The sequence below is a fragment of the Gadus macrocephalus genome, chromosome 7, assembly GCF_031168955.1.
Source record: "Gadus macrocephalus chromosome 7, ASM3116895v1".
NCBI lineage: Eukaryota > Metazoa > Chordata > Actinopteri > Gadiformes > Gadidae > Gadus > Gadus macrocephalus.
In genome coordinates, this window is record NC_082388.1 from 25,535,153 (window position 1) to 25,554,114 (window position 18,962).

The 18,962-nt window shown below is 52.1% G+C and overlaps 2 protein-coding genes across 3 annotated transcripts in view; both read right to left on the reverse strand.

Annotated features, from left to right (window-relative positions):
- Positions 1 to 6,709, reverse strand: part of plp1b (proteolipid protein 1b) — a 6,734-nt gene extending 25 nt beyond the window's left edge. Inside the window, exons 1-7 of one of the 2 annotated variants that reach the window (XM_060057681.1) lie at positions 6,555 to 6,709; positions 3,758 to 3,944; positions 3,417 to 3,573; positions 2,768 to 2,945; positions 1,754 to 1,827; positions 1,541 to 1,606; positions 1 to 802 (exon numbers count right to left, since the gene is read on the reverse strand). The exon at positions 1 to 802 is cut by the window's left edge and continues 25 nt beyond it. In XM_060057681.1, coding sequence (XP_059913664.1) covers positions 728 to 802; positions 1,541 to 1,606; positions 1,754 to 1,827; positions 2,768 to 2,945; positions 3,417 to 3,573; positions 3,758 to 3,944; positions 6,555 to 6,558 — 741 coding nt within the window. In that variant the 5' untranslated portion in view covers positions 6,559 to 6,709 and the 3' untranslated portion in view covers positions 1 to 727. Of the gene's footprint in view, positions 803 to 1,540; positions 1,607 to 1,753; positions 1,828 to 2,767; positions 2,946 to 3,416; positions 3,574 to 3,757; positions 3,945 to 4,237; positions 4,619 to 6,554 lie in introns of those variants that run through there. The other variant, XM_060057680.1, reaches the window with a different exon arrangement.
- Positions 6,710 to 9,999: 3,290 nt separating this feature from the next.
- The window catches only part of LOC132462086 (neuroligin-3-like), a 10,623-nt gene continuing 1,660 nt past the window's right edge, over positions 10,000 to 18,962 (reverse strand). Inside the window, 4 exon segments of the mRNA XM_060057683.1 lie at positions 10,000 to 10,840; positions 12,580 to 13,369; positions 16,528 to 16,713; positions 18,038 to 18,190. Coding sequence (XP_059913666.1) covers positions 10,036 to 10,840; positions 12,580 to 13,369; positions 16,528 to 16,713; positions 18,038 to 18,190 — 1,934 coding nt within the window. The 3' untranslated portion in view covers positions 10,000 to 10,035.

The window sequence follows — 18,962 nt, forward strand, 5'->3', positions numbered from 1 at the left end:
GACAGCTCTGAGACACCGGCCGCCCAGCAACGCTGAAATCATAGAGGGGTTAAAGGTCGGAGCACGGACCTCAACAAACTTCTTATCCTTAGAAATACAAAAAGCACCTTGAGGAGATGGATCCCAGTTTGTCTCCGCCCACATAGTGGTACTGCAATAAAAGCACTCAATGCAAGAGTACACAAAACTGCAACATTTCTTATGACGCAAAGCAACACAGTTCACCATCGACACATCAGCAATAATAACCTTATCTCATCAACGGCATACTCCTCGACAGACATGTCCGGACACATCCCACATTTTCATCCATTTTTAATTTAATTCACATTGAGGTTAAAGAGACAGGGTCATGACGATGAGATAAGGTGGGGCAGACATTGTTATTCAGAACCAGAGCATCCACGGTTTACCAGAGAGACCAGGTGGGCTGTAGAATCACCAGGGGGGGGGGGGGGGGGGGGGGGGGTGTCTCTCCCCCAATCAACCACCTCGCTGCCTCGCCAGGTCAGGAGACGCGCTCCGAACAGCGTCGGTGGCGAGAAGGTGAGAGGTTTCCATGGAGATGATGGGAGGTTGCCATGGAGATGAAGGACGAACAACATGCCGTGTTAAAGACACCCGCGGGGAGAGCTGCTATGGGTTATGTTCATGACGAGGGCGATGAGGAGGAGGAGGGTGGTGTGATGAAGGTCAGGGGAGCTTCCATGCCGTCCAAACGGGGGGCTCAGCAGTGTAACCCCTTCCTGCCCAGGAACCTCAGGACGGCGTAGTTGTAGGTGGTGGCGACAACGTACAGGAACTGAAGGAAGAAGGAGGTTCCTGTGTTACCATCGAGCCATCCAGCCCTGACGCGTTCAGGGAGCTCAGAGACGGGTCATTGAGGAGCAGGTAGGGTTAGACAGTATATAGAGGTCATTGAGCGGCAGGTAGGGGTTAGACAGTACAGAGACAGGTCATTAAGGAGCAGGTAGGGGTTAGACAGTACAGAGACAGGTCATTGAGGAGCAGGAAGGGGATGGACAGTACAGAGACAGGTCATTAAGGAGCAGGTAGGGGTTACACAGTACAGCAACTGAAGGAAGAAGGAGGTTCCTGTGTTACTATCGAGTCATTTAGCAGACGCTTTCAGGGAGTACGGAGACATAGGTCATTAAGAAGCAGGTAGGGTTAGACAGTATATAGAGGTCATTGAGCGGCAGGTAGGGGTTAGACAGTACAGAGACAGGTCATTAAGGAGCAGGTAGGGGTTAGACAGTACAGAGACAGGTCATTAAGCAGCAGGTAGGGGTTAGACAGTACAGAGACAGGTCATTAAGTAGTAGGTTGGGGATAGCCAGTACAGTGACAAGTTTTCAAGGAGGGTTTAAGGGTCACCTTGCACTAGGAGGCCCACAGGTAGACTGCTGACACTGGGCTCGAACCCAGAGCCTTCGGCTTGGAGTCCAACCACCTGACCACTGGACAAACCTCCCACATATCTCCCTAGCTTTTATTTTAAACCTGTGATCCAATACCCAGGGCGACGCCGGATACTCACCAGGGCTAGGAGCGCGACCCCGGCACCCACGAACGCAGCGATGTACAGGTCATAGGTCACGTAGAACTGGAGGGACACAGGGGAGCAGAGAGAAGCTTAGGACAGGAAGGGCATTAGCCAGCTCTCCCCTCCTGACTGGTTTGTCACTGGTGGAGTAAAGCGACTCCTTGGTAGCGGAAAGAAGACTTCGAGAGAGAGCAAACGGTTCCTCACGTCGCTGGTCTTGCAGATGGCCGCCAGCGTCATTCCACAGGCCTTCCCGGGCATGGCGTTCCAGGGTAGCAGACCTGGGAGGGATGCATCATGGGAAGGAGGATAAGATTCAATCAAACTAACTAACCAGCTAACTCACATGTCTTTGTCTTAAATCTCTTTTAAATGCTTTTGTTTTTTAAACACAGCAAAAGGAATAGTAAAGTGTCTGCGGGCTAGTTTAGTGTACCGTACTGCTACCTGTTACCTATCTACCTGTCTTCTCTCTATCCCCTAGACTGGAGGGAATTTATAATTGGCATTGCATACCAGCTAGGTTAGCATACAACATGGCTAGGTTAGCATAGCATCTGGCTAAGTTAGCAAAACGAGAGGCTAGGTTAGCTTACTGTACTGCCTGGCTAGGTTAGAGGCTATGCTAGCGTACCTTACTGTCTTCCTTGGCAAGCGACCAGGTTAGCATAGTGCACTGTCTGGCTAGGCTAGAGGCTAGGTAAGTGTACCATACTGCCTTGCTAGGCTAGGGCTAGGCTAGCATACCGCACTGCATGGCAAGGCTAGTGGCTAGGAGTACCGTACTTGCGGGCTATTCTTAAACCCATGTTTGCGCATTACACTAGCTAGCTAGGCTAAAGGCTAAGTTAGTGAACCATACAGACAGATTAGGCTAGAGGCTAGGTTAGCATAGCATACTGGCGGGCTACGCTAGAGGCTAGGTTAGCATAGCATACTAGCTGGCTAAAGGCTAGGTTACTGTATTATACAGACAGGTTAGGCTAGAGGCTAGGTTAGCGTAGCATACTGGCTGGGCTAAAGGCTAGGTTAGTGTACCATACGGACCGGTTAGGCTAGAGGCTAGGTCAGCATAGTGTAGTGGCAGGCTAGAGGCAAGTCAGTGTAGCACACTGGCCGGCTAGGCTAAAGGCTAGGTCGGCATAGCATACGGGCTAGCTGGGCTAAAGGCTAGGTAAGTTAACCATACGGACAGCTGAGCTAGAGGCTAAGTTAGCGTACCATACTGTCGGGCATCCATGCAGATCCAGCCGTGCTGGTTGATGCTGGGGGAGGTCTCAGCCAGCAGGTTGATGTTGTGACACGTCTGCGCCATGTTGAAGAAGAAGAAGACCGGGATGGCGCTGAAGGCGAAGACGCAGAGCCAGATGACCGCCAGGACGTAGGTCGCGATGATGAACTTGTCAGAGGAGGAGCAGGAAGATTGATCAGAAAGAGAACAGCAAATGGTTTGGTTTGGGGTGCGTGACAAACGCGGCTATTTAGGTTCTAACTGCTAGCTGGGTGGAGGTACTGAATGCGGAACATCCTAAACACCACCTCCACCATCGTCTACATCACGATACCACCACCAACTTCACCCCCCCCCCCCCCCCCCCCCCCCACCACTATTATCTAAATTCCACCAGCCCCAATCTCACTATCTCTGTCAACATTACTACCTCCTCATCACCTCCATTTTCTCTACCATAACTCCCGCCCCATCATCATCATCGCTCCACCACCACCACCACCTCCTTCCCCTCCATCACCATCAACACCATCACCACCCCATCATCATCATCATCATCATCATCACCCCACCACCACCTCCACCATCACCTCCCTCCCCACCACCTCCCACCACCGCCGCCCCCCGCACGGTCCTCACGGTCAGGCTGAGGCAGCGTCCGCAGCGGGTGCTCCTGAACTCCCCGAAGGTCTGCTTGATGGCGCTGGTGGTGTAGAAGCCCTCGGCCAGCAGCAGGATCCCGTACAGGAAGAAGAAGGAGGCCAGGCCGTAGATCACGAACTGGAAGTACTTGATGCTGTGAACACACGGGCGCGGAGCGCGCACGAGGAGGTCAGCGAGGGGGGAAGCCAGAACCAACGGGACCGACATCACTACACTCAGGAGTCAAGAGCCTCATCTTTCACCACTCATCCCGGATGAAATAGACTCAGCGATTGCGTTTCTTCCCGGGCTCTGCATCGGGGATGAAAGCAACTCACCACGAGGCCATGAGCGAGTAGTCCTGGAAGTTGCGGGCGAAGTGGGTCTCCACCAGGACCTGGGTTTGGCCCAGTGCCTCGTGCCCGCAGCCGCAGAACAGCGCCATGCCGGCGAACAAGAGCAGCGTGGCGACCAGCGACGGGTAGGGGATGGCGCCCGCGCACCGGATGCAACAGTCATAGCAACCTGCGGGGGCATAATACATGAGCACACACGCGGCGCACAGCGCACACACAAGCAAGCAGCACATGGGCGACACCGGGGGGGGGGGGGTCAGCGCCTCATCTGTGGATCCATCCGCCACACGCGACACGCAGCCACCCTGGGGGAGAAGCTCAAGAGAGTGGGGGAGCGGCCCGGGAGCCTCCTGTTAGAGCGTCCAATCAGAAGCAGGCAGTCAGCAGCACTCATACAGCGGGTCCGCCCGGGGCAGCGGGGGCGTCCAGGAGGTTAGCGAGAGAGGAGAGAGAGGGGGGCACCTAGGGCTTTGCAGAGCCAGGGCTGCCTGACCGGAAACATCTGGCCTTTAGTGATCGTGTCCTCCGCAAAAGAAAAAAAGAAAACGGGTCAAGGACCGGCGAATGGACCGGCGGACCGGAGTCTGGATCGGCGGACCGGAGTCTGGATCGGCGGACCGGAGTCTGGACCGGTGGACCGGAGTCTGGACCGGGGAATGGACCGGTGGACCGGAGTCTGGACCGGTGGACCGGAGTCTGGACCGGAGTCTGGACCGGTGGACCGGAGTCTGGACCGGTGGACCGGAGTCTGGACCGGAGTCTGGACCGGTGGACCGGAGTCTGGAGCGCGGGCGGTGGGAAAGCTCCTGAGCAACGCTACGCTCTGCCAGATGTGAACGCTGCCAGACCGCAGACCCCGTCGTACCCTCGCCGGCCCGCCTCCCGCACCGGTCAGTGGCGTCACCGGGCCGGGAGGGGAGGGGGGGCACAGGGACCTGCCGCCCCCGCAAACAGCTCCTCTTTGTTGCCAAGGATACAACATCCTTTGTCTGCCTCAGAGAGGAGAGGACAACAAAGACCAGCGATGTCAGGGCTACACGCACACACACACACGCACACACACACACACACACACACACACACACACATTTACGCGCACACACACACACACACACACACACACACTAACACATGCACACACACACACACACACACACACACACTAACACATGCACACACACACATGCACGCAAACACACACACACACAAACACATGGACACACATGCACACTCACACACGCACACATTCACACATACATGAACGCATGCACAGTGTGTGTGCGTTTTGTAAACACACACACACATGCACATACAATATCACACACACACACACACACACACACACACACACACACACACACACAGTTCTGGGGCTATGGGGTCACTCTGGCCGACGTCCCCAGCTGGCTGAGCCTGGTACCAGGGTACTGGGGCAGGGGCAGGGGGGTTCAGTGGGGTTCAGGGGGGTTCAGTGGGGTCCGCTTCGGGGCTCCGGGGGGGGGGGGGGGGGACTGGGTGGATCCATGAGAGGTCAAGAGAAACATCTTCACCACAAAAACAACAACAACAACATGTGACCAGACCCAGGATGTCTCAGGTTACACTGAGGACATGAACCCAGGCCCTTCCAGCCATGCCCGAGGTAAACCCTAACCACTAGACGCAGACCAACGTCTACATGTGATTTCTGTACAGTATGTGGGCCAGGGGTGCTGGGTGAATCACAGCTCTGATCTATACATGTTCCCCGTAGAGCTGAGAAACCCCTGGTGCTGCCTGCACACTTCAGCACAACCTAGTAGTTGCTCTGTTAGAAGGGAAAAACCAAACTAGGTCAACACTTTACATTCTCGTCAGTGTCACCCCAATATATTTCTAAATATTACACAAATTTGGCCAATTTCCTTTTTGCCAGGATTCATTATTCATGGCTGAGGCATACGGAAGATGATATGACCTCCTTAACTCACGCAATAACCTGAGCTAACCTCTTCTGGCTAACATATCTTAGCTAACCTCTATTGGCTAACCTCTTTTAGCTCAAATACCATCATACCTCTTAGCCTCTAAATCAGCATCTCTTCTTAGTTATCCTCTGTTAGCTAACCTCTCTATGCTAAAATCTCTTAGCTTACCGCTCTTAGCCTCTAATTTAGCCTCAATTAGTTATCCTCTGTTAGCTAACCTCTTTTATGTTAGCATCTCTTGGATAGCCTCTCTCTGACACTCTTAGCTAGCATCTCTTAGCTATCCTAACTAAGCTAACTTATATTCTTTAGCCTTTCTTAGCTCGCCTAACTTCATAAGCCTCTCTTAGCATTAGGTCAGCTCTCAATGCCAGAGGCCAGCCTGCCAGACCAATGACATCATAATAAACACCAGCTCATGTTATGATTAATTATCCCTAGACAAAACCAAAAATTAAAAAACCTTAATCAAATTTTGGCCTTCGTTTAATCTCTAAACCTTCTTAAAGTTCTCTCTGTGAGAGAAAAAAAAATCACTTTTATCGAGGGATAAATGTAATGAATCAATAATGAATCAATTAGGCCTATAACAGGTGGATTAATGGGAATCATTAATGATCAAATTAAGAAGTGTGTATATCAGAAAACCAGCAATGCAATTAAGCACGACGGCAGCTTGGCACATTAGAAGAACAGTATAATTAAAACATTAAATTATTTTCTACATCAAAACTGACACACACAATTAGTTGAAATTAACATTTGTATAAAATGCCATGAATATCGGCAGGTAATAACGTGCTACCACTCACCCATGTTGAGCTCCTGGTCAGAAGGAGAGTGATGGATGCTTGTGCGGGCGGCTGTCTGTAAGATATGAGTGGAAGATGATGAGACCCGCCACTCAGGATGGATGTGAGACACGCTTTTGTCTCGGGGACAATAGATGGACCCCCTCCCGGGTCACGGCTTAAAGGCACAACGTCTCAATTCAGCTGCCAGGGATGAGGACACGCCGAGGTCAGCGGTCAGCCCCATCCCGGACTCAAACCCCAATCAGGGACTCAAACCCCAATCAGGGACTCAAGCCCTGATCAGAGACTCAAGCCCTCATCCCAGACTCAAGTGTTCATCTGGGACTCAAGCCCTCATCCCCGACTCAAGCCCAGAACCCTGACTCAAGCTCTGAACTGGGACTAAAGCCCTCAGCACGGACTCAAGCCCTTTTTCGCGGACTCAAGCCCTCACCTGGGACTCAAGCCCTCACCTGGGACTCAAGCCCTCACCTGGGACTCAAGCCCTCACCTGGGACTCAAGCCCTCACCTGGGACTCAAGCCCTCACCCCGGACTCAAGCCCTGAAGCCAGACTCAAGCCCTGAAGCCAGACTCAAGCCCTGAAGCCGGACTCAAACCCTCATCTGGGACCCAAGCCAGGCCTACTTTAACCTCCTTCTTCAAGATTAAGGTACAGGCTCAGGAATTCCTGTAGGGGGACTGAGTACTGCTTTAACCTCCTCCTTCAAGATAAAGGCATGGGCTCAAGACTTCCTGTAGGGGGAATGAGTTCTGCTTTAACCTCCTTCAAGATAAAGGTACAGGCTTAGGCCTTCCAAAAACGACGTCACCAAGCAGAGCACACCTGCCTCTGAGGTGTTCCCACTCAGTGACGTATCGTGAAGAAGACGACTCCAGATAAAGGAGGTCACATGACCGATGAAGTCAAGTAACAAGGAGTCATTGATGATGCCTCCAGCTGCACCCCCCCCCCACCCATGTTGTGACCCAGTTGATGTCAAAGCTCTTTGGTACAAAGAGGCCCAGTGTCAACAGCTAAGTCCCTGTCATCGCGGTAATCCTTCCAGAAACACGCTTCCTCCACATTTAAAGCTCTAGATTAGTCATTTAAGTTGTCATACAGTAATACTTTCAGAGTTTCGCTTTTTCTCTCCGGCAAGTGGAGCCGTTTCCTAACGTCGACTGGATACCAAAGTGTGTGTTTTCACGAAGCCAGACACTCCGAGATGTTTTTCTGCTCGTTCCGGTGTGTTCACAGGAACACCTCGCTCTAGCTGAGACGGGGGGGAAGTGCGTGTGAGGTTCGGCGGCGCTGAGAGCTCCGTGCGTCCTGCCCTCTGATTGGAAGGAACGATGATTGTTTTGCCGTTTTGTGAGCGGAGACAGCGAGGTGTGAACCCCTAAGATACGCACCGCGCCTCCCGTGACCTTGCTGTGTCTGGAAGGTGGATTCAGAGTCTTTAAATGTGTAATGACTGAACGAGTGATGAAATACTGAGCTACTTAGCTCAATCAAGGCTGCATTCAATAGCCCATGCAGCATCTGAGGTATTATGTAGTGTCTCATATGAGGTATTATTAATGTTATATTTGGTATCTTGTATTTAAAATATGTGATATTTGCTGTTCATGAATCTTGCAGCGCAGAGAATCCGAACGATCCCTTCAGAACTATGATGACAAGTGTAACCCCGTGATCAATGCATCATTAGTAATCGTGAGCAATCGTCATTCGTATCAATAATCATCATTAACACTCAACGCGTCTTTAGTTCCAAAAGTCCTTTAATAGTCAGCTCATTAACACGGTGACATTATGGTCAGATAACGAAGCCTCCGCGCTCCTTGAGCACCCTGTCCTCCCCTTCACCCTGTCCTCCCTTCCACCCTCACCTCCTCCACCCTGTTCTCACCTCCACCCTGTCCCCACCTCCACCCGGTCCTCCTCCACCTCCTCCTCCTCCACCCTCCCCTCCACCAGGGTCTGTGTGGAGGTCTGACCCGAGAGAGAACCACATGTTCAGCTCGCAGAAGGGAACCCTTGTAAAGTCCAAGTGGCATACATAGAAAAGTACCTTACAGTATCCATAAACAAACAAAGAGTTCAAATGCCCATCTAAATTTATTATACAATCAAGCCAAGCAAAAGAAGCCATGAGATTTTTTTTTTTTACGTCGGCGCCTACAGAGTGAGTGTTTTATCGTGAAGCGAGAGTCTTACGTTTACGATGAGTTGAGCGAAACCAGAGACAAGCAAACGGGGGCAGAGCCCCCGGACTGCACGCACAACACACACTGCTTCAACTGAAAGAGGAGCGGCATGTACACAGGTCAGAAAACACTCACACACACACACACTGACACACACAAACACACACATACTCTCACAAACACAGGCAGTCACATACACACACACACACACTCACAAACACACACACACACACACACAGTCACATACACACACACACACACACACACACACAGATTCACACACACTCACTAACACTCAGTCACACACACTCAGTCACACACACACACACACACACACACACACACACACACACACACACACACACACACACACACACACAGATTCACACACACTCACTAACACTCAGTCACACACACACTCAATCACACACACACACACACACACACACACGCACACACACACAAACACACACACACACACACACACACACACACACACACACACACACACACACACACACGGTCTCACATACACAGAAACACACAGACACTCTTACAGTCTCTCCCAGTCTCTCTCAAACTCACACACACACACTCACACGCAAACACACATAGAGTGCCACACTCACACACACTCGGCTAGATATTCCAGAGGGTGATCCGTTGTAGTTATATAACAGAAGCATCCTACTGTAGCGTGTTAGTATACAAGGCATTTCAAAGGAATAACAGTAAAAACGCCTCCATAATAAGTCATGTATGAGAAATGTTTATAAAATAGCTCGCTATTAATACTGCTCCTCACGTCCACGCCCGTGACATCGTCCGCCCCTCGCCAGCCGTGATGTCACTTCCAGGTGAGAGACCAAAATAGATATTGCAGGAGTAAGAAAAAGACTTCCAATACAAATCCAACCGTATAAACGTTATACCGAGCGCCTACGAGATTATGTTTCCAAAAAAGCCGTTAGTGGAAAATGAAATGTACCTGTTGTTGTCGCTGTTGTTTTTGTTGTTGTTGTTGTTGTTGTTGTTCTATTCCTAGCGACTGCCGTTGAAAGTGACTATTATAAAATGATTTGCTTATAGAATCACGTCGTCGTCGGCATGGCGACGGCGCACGTCGACCCTTGACCCCTTGACCCTTGACCCTCCTTCCACACACCGGCCCCTCCCACCCAGCTCCGACACGCCTCCGACACGCCCTCCCCCACCTGCCCGGCCCCTCCTCCCTTGGCGGCGGCGGCGGCGGCGGCGGTCTGGCGCGCGGCGCGGCGGCGGCGGCGCTACACCCGCGTGGTGGAGTGGGTGCTGGGCAGCCCGGCGGAGCTGTACCCGGCGGGGAAGGTGCTGTAGGGGCTCATGTTGGACAGCTCCATCAGGGAGTTGGGCATCATGCTGATGCTGCTGGGCGCCATCAGGGGGATGTCCTCGGGCGAGCGCCGCAGGGACAGCGGGTAGTCCAGGCTGGGCGAGGAGTGCAGCGGGTGGTGCAGCTGCTGGGACAGGCTCTCGTCGATGGTGTTGGTGTGGCTCAGCGAGTTGTTGTTGCTGCCGCCGCCGCCGCCGCCACCGCCCGCCTTCCCGTCCTGCCGCTGCGGGCTGGGCTGCTGCGAGGCGTCCTGGTGGCTGCGCTTGTCCTTGCGGTAGTAGAGGGCGGCGAAGGCCAGCACGTTGAGGAAGAGCAGCGAGGCGCCCACGGCGATGGTGACGCTGAGCTCGGTGGAGTAGTCGCGCGGGTTGGGCATGATGAGCGGGCCCAGCTCCTTGCCCGTCTCCGGCTGGCCGGCGGCCGACAGCGGCGGGCGGCTGCTGCCCCCGTTGGCGCCGGCCTGCGTGGCGTCCAGGGGGGTGACGCGGGTGGTGGTGGAGGAGTAGTGGAACATGTCGTTGATGTTGTACAGGTGGGGCACCAGGTGCTTCCAGAAGGCCACCTTGGTGGCGCGGTAGTGGTCGCGGATGCGGGGCTTCAGGCCGATGTGCAGGTAGAGCTGGTCGTACGGGTCGTACTTGGACCAGGCCACCTCCTCGAAGCGGTTGGCCTTGGTGTGGATGAACTTGGTGTCCTGGGGGACCGGCTTGTTGGGGTCCCTGGGGGAGACACGCGGAGGGACAGTGTGAGGGCAGGGACAGGGACACGGTCGCAGGTGTGGCGCGGTAAGCGTGGCAGAGTTCCACTTTCCATTTAGGGCGTTTAGCGGACGATTTTATCCAAAGCGACTGTTATAGCGACTTTATATCACGGCGGTTCACACACACTTTCACGCACCGACGGCGGCGGAGTCAACCACGCAAGGCGACAGCCAGCACGTTCTGAGTGAGAGTTAGGCCTCTTTATCAGAGAACACTCAGCTAGAAGGAGCCGGGGTTCAAAGCAGCATCCTTCGGGTTCTCGTCAACCCACACTACGACGTGAGCTAAACCGACGCCTAAACAGAGTCTCTGTTTATCTCACTGACGGTTCAGAGCCCAACAGATGCGTCAACACCTCCTTCTCTCATCACTTAAATGTGGGACATCGCTACGAGTCTATCGCTCGTGCCACGAGAGACGCTCTGCAAACGCTGGTTGGTGTTTCTGCTCCATCCCACCGGAGAGCGTCTGACTGCAGAGGCAGCCGCTAATTTAAACTGACACCGGCATGATGTCTGTACAAGGCGTGAATCACAGTCAATAATGTGTTTTATCATCTTTAGATTTCCCCTCTCCCTTGCTGGTTTCCATAAGACAGCGCAGTGTTCAGTTCTCTAAAAGGTCCTGTCAAACCGTTTACTAGACACGCTTCCCTGCAGAGACAAGACGTTTTACACTTGAAGTATGCGGGGATTTCGTGCTGCTTCTAACATTTGTTCTTCAATAGATGTTTGGACAGCTGTCATAAAAGAGATGTGATCAAATATGGTTATTGACGTAGCGCCCTAGCTCTGTACCGGAGTTCCAACGCCATCTGGATCTCATATTTAGTTGATTATGTTAAGCGGGAAGGTTCAAACGTGCATTTAAACCTTGTCATTCTTATATATATAGCATATTTCGCATATTTCTTCTAGGTATATAGTAAGTTATATTAGTTAATATTAGTTCTAAGTGTAGATTTAGGTGTACAGTATATACTGTAGATTAAGTCGTGCATATTTAGTAATATATAGTTACTTGTATACATTTCGAGTATATTTATCTGTACATATTTTGTAGTGTATATTTAGCTGTAAATATTTATTAGTATATATTTACTTATGTATACATTGCGTAGTACAATCCTTCTCAGAGTATATTTAGCAGTTTATATTTTGTTGCGTGTATTTAGTAGTGTATTCTTAGTTGTACATATTTAGTAGTATAGATTTAGTTGTATATTTAGTAGTGTCTTTGTATATTTAGTTCTATATAATCATATGTTAATATGGTACATCCTTGTAGGCGTCTACGTAGTCGTATGGATTCAGTTGTACATGTTTAGTTTGAAATATTTTGTAGCACAATGCTTGTAGGTGTAGATTTAGTAGTATATATTTAGTAATATTTAGTAGCATTTATTTAGTAGTATATATTTAGTAGTATATATTTAGTAGTATATATTTAGTAGTGTATATTTAGTAGTATTTATTTAGTAGTATATATTTAGTAGTATATATTTGGAGTATATATTTAGTAGTATATATTTAGTAGTATATACTTGGAGTATATATTTAGTAGTATATATTTTAGTAGTATATATTTAGTAGTATATGTTTAGTAGTATATATTTGGAGTATATATTTAGTAGTATATATTTGGAGTATATATTTAGTAGTATATATTTTAATAGTATATATTTGCAGTATATTCACCCGCTCTTGGCGAAGTTGGTCCAGTAGGTCATGACCACGGCGCTCAGCATGATGTCGTTCCGGCTGAAGTTGCAGGGGAACAGGTCGGTGGGGCCCACCATGGGCACCCCGAACACGTAGGGCACCTCGTCGCCGTGCGCCGAGTCCGACCACACCGGCTTCATCAGGCTCTGGCAGTGGTGGTAGAAGGCGTAGAAGTACGTCGGCGAGCCGTAGCGCGCGTGGAGGTCCGCCGTCACCACCGCCGGCTCCACCCACTGGTGGTCCGTGAACAGCGCCACCAGGGTCTTCCGGCGCGTCTCGGGGTTGTCCTTGTCCGCCCAGTCCGTGTACATGAACTTGATGGTCTCCCGCAGCGTGTCCTTGCCCTCGGGGTAGCCGTACAGGCTGTCCACGAAGTCCGACACGGCGAAGTCAAAGTCGCTGCCGGACACGCCGTCCTCCAGGTCCATGACGTTCTCCACGAAGCGCAGCCCCTCGCCCTGGTTCACGCCCAGCATGATGTCGTAGTTCAGGAACTCCCCCTGCTCCATGAGGATCTCGGGGTCGTCGGGGATGACGTCGCCGTCGATGACGGGCCCGAAGGCCACGCGGTAGCGCGCGGGCTGGATGTCCTGCTCCACCAGCTCCTTGGCCGTCTTCTTCTGCAGGCAGGACACCATGTCCACCGTGTCCAGCACGTTGCAGCCCACCCGCTCCGCCAGCAGACGCGTGTACTTCACCGGGTGGTAGTTCACCGCCCAGCTGGACAGCGCCGAGCCGCTCTGGATGATGGCCCGGTGGAACAGGCCTGGAGGAGGGGCAGGATAGCACGACGTTAGCATGTTAGCCTCCCGAAAGGCGCACAGAGAGAGAGCGCTAGCTCAGCGTTGGCATGGTAGCCACCTGAGAGACCTACTGAGAGAGACCGCTAGCTCAGCGTTGGCATGGTAGCCTCCTGAGGAACCTACAGAGAGAGACCGCTAGCTCAGCGTTGGCATGGTAGCCTCCTGAGGAACCTACAGAGAGAGACTGCTAGCTCAGCGTAAGCATGTTAGCCTCCCGAAAGGCGTACAGAGAGAGACCGCTAGCTCTGCGTTAGCATGGTAGCCACCTGAGAGACCTACAGAGAGAGGCCGCTAGCTCAGCGTAAGCATGTTAGCCTCCCGAAAGGCGCAAGGGGGAGAGCGCTAGCTCAGCGTTAGCATGGCAGCCTCCTGAGGGACCTACAGAGAGAGACCGCTAGCTCAGCGTAAGCATGTTAGCCTCCCGAAAGGCACACAGAGAGAGACCGCTAGCTCAGCATTAGCATGGAAGCCTCCTGAGGGACCTACAGGGAGAGACCGCTAGCTCAGCGTTAGCATGGTAGCCTCAAGAGTGACCGCTAGCTCAGTTTTCGCATGGTAGCCTCCCGAGAGACCGCTAGCTCACGTTAGCATGGTAGCCTCCTGAGAGATCTACAGAGAGAGACTGCTAACTCACAATAGAATGTTAGCCTCCCGAGAGTCTTAAAGGTAGAGGCCGCTAGCTCAGTGTTAGAATGTTGGCCTCTAGAGAGACCACTAGCTCAGCGCTAGCATGGTAGCCTCCTGAGAGACCTACAGAGAGAGACCGCTAGCTCACTGTTAGCATGGTAGCCTCCCGAGAGACCTACATAGAGAGACCGCTAGCTCATCCTGTTAGCATGGCAGCCTCCTTATAGACCTAACTAGAGAGACTGCTAGCTCACACTGTTAGCATGGTAGCCTTCATAGAGACCTATAGAGAGAGAATTACAGAGAGAGACCTACAGAGATAGACCGCTATTTCACTGTAAGCATGTTAGCATCCCGAGAGACCTACAGAGAGAGAACGCTAGCTCACTGTTAGCATGTTAGCCTCCCGAGAGACCTACAGAGAGAGACCGCTTGCTCACTGTTAGCATGTTAGCCTCCCGAGAGACCTACACAGAGAGACCTGCATGACCTTAGCATGGGCTGTACCATCTAAAATTCGGTACCTCCTGATTCTGAGCCTCCTATGATTCTGGCTACTGAGCATTTGATCATCCAACGATACGGAGAGATGAAAGAGATGAAATTTGCAGAGATGAACATTGGAAAGAAGAGCCCTTCCTTCCCTTTTATTTTATTTTTTCCGTTCCTCCCCTCTCCTCCTCTTTACTGCTCCTCTCTCCTCTCCTTACATCAAATCTCGTCCCCTCCTCCTCTCACTCCTCCTCTCCTCGTATCACCTCCCCTCCTCGAGTCCTCCCTTTCTTAGAAGAAGTAACTTGAAGTCTTAAGTGACTAAAGTACTTCAAGCGACTCATTTTTATCGGAATTATCTGAATTAATATTCAAATCATTCCCTGCGGTTTTGTTGGTTAGAAATTTCATCAACAACCAACAACTCAAAATACTGAATAATGCATTTCATCAACTTAGTTCCAAGTGGATACCAATATGCAAATTCTGTTTCTCCCAACCTTCATAGAAACTGTATTAAGATCCTCTACGATATAGCGTGAGAGGATATTCAGCGCTGAAGGAACTGTCCTCTGAAACTCCGCCGCTGCGTCGCTCTGGAAGAGCAGCGAACAGACGACATGAGCCGCTGATGGTGATGGGATAAAGTGTTAAAGTGATAAAGTGTTAATGTGATAAAGCTGCGAATGCGTTCAGTTCCGCCGATGATAAATAAAGAAGCCCGCATGGCAGAGCTCTGTTACGTAATGCTGAGGAAAACGAGATGTTTATTGTGCGTTCTCTCTCAGAGGAAAAGCTTTTAGGCTGATTAGACCGAAGGAGGAACCAAAGCCTTTTCAGCTCAGACTCAAAGCCAAACACACAAAACACATCCCCAACGTTTTGTCCAGGAACACCCTCCATAACAAACGGCAGAGCCAAGCTGAATTGGGTCGTGACTGCCTTTATCAACATTTCATTTTGGTGCCTGTGTTCTAACAAAACTGTTATTAGTAGAAACACTAATAGTAAAAAGAACCATAAAATACATTCGGAGATGGATAAGCTAAACCCCGGGAATACAAAACTAGTTATCTTAATGGAACATGACTTCATTAGATGTGGCCAACGGTGGACTGATGCTCACATGAGATAAGTTAGGGCTTTAGAAACCAGACAGAGACTGGGAGACGTCAGACGCGCGCAACCACAGATCGTGTACAGATGCTATCAGATGCTAAGAGATTCAGGGGAGGGAGGGTCCATGCGGCTGACCTCGTGTCTCATGCTACAAGTAGCAATAATTCCCTTTTTGACCCAGCGCCCACTAAGAGATTTGACCAGCGACCTAGGGGCCTAGCCACCAAGCCACCTAGCCACCAAGCCACCTAACCACCAAGCAACTCAGCCACTTAGCGACCTAACCACTTAGCGACCTAGCCACGTAGCAACCTAGCCACCAAGCGACCCAATCACTTAGCAACCTAGCCACGTAGCGACCTAGCCACTTAGCAACCTAGCCCCTTTGTAACCTAGCCACTAAACAACCTAACCACTTAGCAACCTAGTCATGTAGCAACCTAGCCACCATGCTACCTAGCCACATAGCAACCTAGCCCCCATGCTACCTAGCCACATAGCAACCTAGCTACGTAGCAACCTAGCCCCCATGCTACCTAGCCACTTAGCAACATAGTCACACAGCAACCCAGTCGTGTAGCAACCTAGCCATCACGCTACCTAGCCACTTACTGACGGCACTTAGCGACAGAGCCAACCATTTAGCAAACTAGCCGGCATGCTACCTAGCCACTTAATGACCTAGCCACCTAGCGACCTAGCCACCTAGCGGCCTAGCCACCAAGTGACCTAGCCTCGTAGCAACCTAGCCACTCAACAACCTAGCCACTCAACAACCTAGCCACCAAGCAACCTAGCCACGTAGCGACCCGGTGGTCCTGTGTCCTAGCGACCCAGCCCCCCATAGGCGGTGCGGGCCCGTGTGTGACCCCCTGGGGCTCACCCTCGGAGTGGTGTGAGAGGGTGAGCAGGCTGACGCTGGCGGCGCCGATGCCCGAGCCGAACACCGTGACGCGGCCGGGGTCTCCGCCGAAGTAGCCGATGTTCTTGCTGATCCAGCGCAGCGCCTGGATCATGTCCAGCAGCCCGTAGTTCCCCTTAGCCGCCTGGTCGCCCGTGCTGAGGAAGCCTGCACACACACACACACACACACACGCACACACGTATGCACGAAAGCAGACATACACACACACACACACACACACAGACACACACACACTCATGCACGCACACATGTTATTAGTAAGTCAAAGATCACTCCGCGCCCAGTATGATCACTCCTCACCCAGTTTGTAAGTATGTTAGATCACTCCTCACCCAGTATGTTAGATCACTCCTCACCCACTATGTTAGATCACTCCTCACCCCGTGTGTCAGTGTGTTATATCACTCCTCACCCCGTGTGTCAGTGTGTTATATCACTCCTCCCCCAGTGTGTCAGTGTGTTATATCACTCCTCCCCCAGTGTGTCAGTGTGTTATATCACTCCTCCCCCAGTGTGTCAGTGTGTTATATCACTCCTCCCCCAGTGTGTCAGTGTGTTATATCACTCCTCACCCAGTGTGTCAGTGTGTTATATCACTCCTCACCCAGTGTGTCAGTGTGTTATATCACTCCTCCCCCAGTGTGTCAGTGTGTTATATCACTCCTCACCCAGTGTGTCAGTGTGTTATATCACTCCTCCCCCAGTGTGTCAGTGTGTTATATCACTCCTCCCCCAGTGTGTCAGTGTGTTATATCACTCCTCCCCCAGTGTGTCAGTGTGTTATATCACTCCTCCCCCAGTGTGTCAGTGTGTTATATCACTCCTCCCCCAGTGTGTCAGTGTGTTATATCACTCCTCACCCAGTGTGTCAGTGTGTTATATCACTCCTCCCCCAGTGTGTCAGTGTGTTATATCACTCCTCACCCAGTGTGTCAGTGTGTTATATCACTCCTCCCCCAGTGTGTCAGTGTGTTATATCACTCCTCCCCCAGTGTGTCAGTGTGTTATATCACTCCTCACCCAGTGTGTCAGTGTGTTATATCACTCCTCCCCCAGTGTGTCAGTGTGTTATATCACTCCTCCCCCAGTGTGTCAGTGTGTTATATCACTCCTCACCCAGTGTGTCAGTGTGTTATATCACTCCTCCCCCAGTGTGTCAGTGTGTTATATCACTCCTCCCCCAGTGTGTCAGTGTGTTATATCACTCCTCCCCCAGTGTGTCAGTGTGTTATATCACTCCTCCCCCAGTGTGTCAGTGTGTTATATCACTCCTCCCCCAGTGTGTCAGTGTGTTATATCACTCCTCCCCCAGTGTGTCAGTGTGTTATATCACTCCTCCCCCAGTGTGTCAGTGTGTTATATCACTCCTCCCCCAGTGTGTCAGTGGGTTGTATCACTCCTCCCCCAGAGTGTCAGTGTGCTGTATCACTCCTCCCCCAGTGTGTCAGAGTGTTGTATCACTCCTCACCCAGTATGCCGACCCGGTAGTTGAGCGTGATCACGATGACGTTCCCGTAGCTGGCCAGCACGCTGCCGTCCATCATGTTGCCGGTGCCCTCCATGTACGACCCGCCGTGGATGTACACCATGACGGGCCGCGGCTCCGAGTCCCGGGTGTCTGCGGGGGGCCGGGGAGGAGGAAGACAGGAGTCAGACGGCGGGGGCGGGCGGGACAGACGACGGGACGGAGGGGGGCAGAGGGACTCCACAGGTGACGGGTGAGGGCGGAGACATGCTGTGGAGGCGCCATGGATCAGCAGCAACGCACTCTCCCCCCCAGGGGGAGGGCTGCACTCTCCCCCCCAGGGGGAGGGCTGCACTCTCCCCCCCAGGGCTCTGAGGACGGGGTTAGGTGGTAGTAGGAGTCGGATGGTTGTTAGTACTCACTATTTGGCAGGCATTGTGTGTTTCATACAAACGCAAACAGCCGCCGGTCCGCGGCGCTGTACGGTCCACATGCGGCCGACTGGAACGCTTAGAGTCGGAGGGGGCTTTTTAGTTCGGGGGGGGGGGGGGGGAAGCAAAAAAAGGGGAGATTGAGTTTTTTGGACGAGGGACACGACAGAACCTCCGGCGTTTGAGAGGAGAGAGGAGGGACACGGGGGATGGGGTTTCACGAGCCGGGTCGGTCACGGCTCCCGGGAGAGGGGCGGGGGGGGGGGGGGGGGTGGGGGGGGGGGGTGGCGGGGGCCTCGCTCGTCCAAATCATACAAGACAAGAAGAGAGCGAGTGCGGTCATGCATGCGGTCGTGGTCGCCGTGGAAGTACCTTCGTTCTTATCGGCGTCTCCAGAGAAAGCTCCGCCCTTTCTCTTGAGGACCCCTGGGGTTCAGACGAGAAAAGGGTTTAAGGACTGGAGACCCCCGGACCACCTACGGGGCGCCACTCAGGGG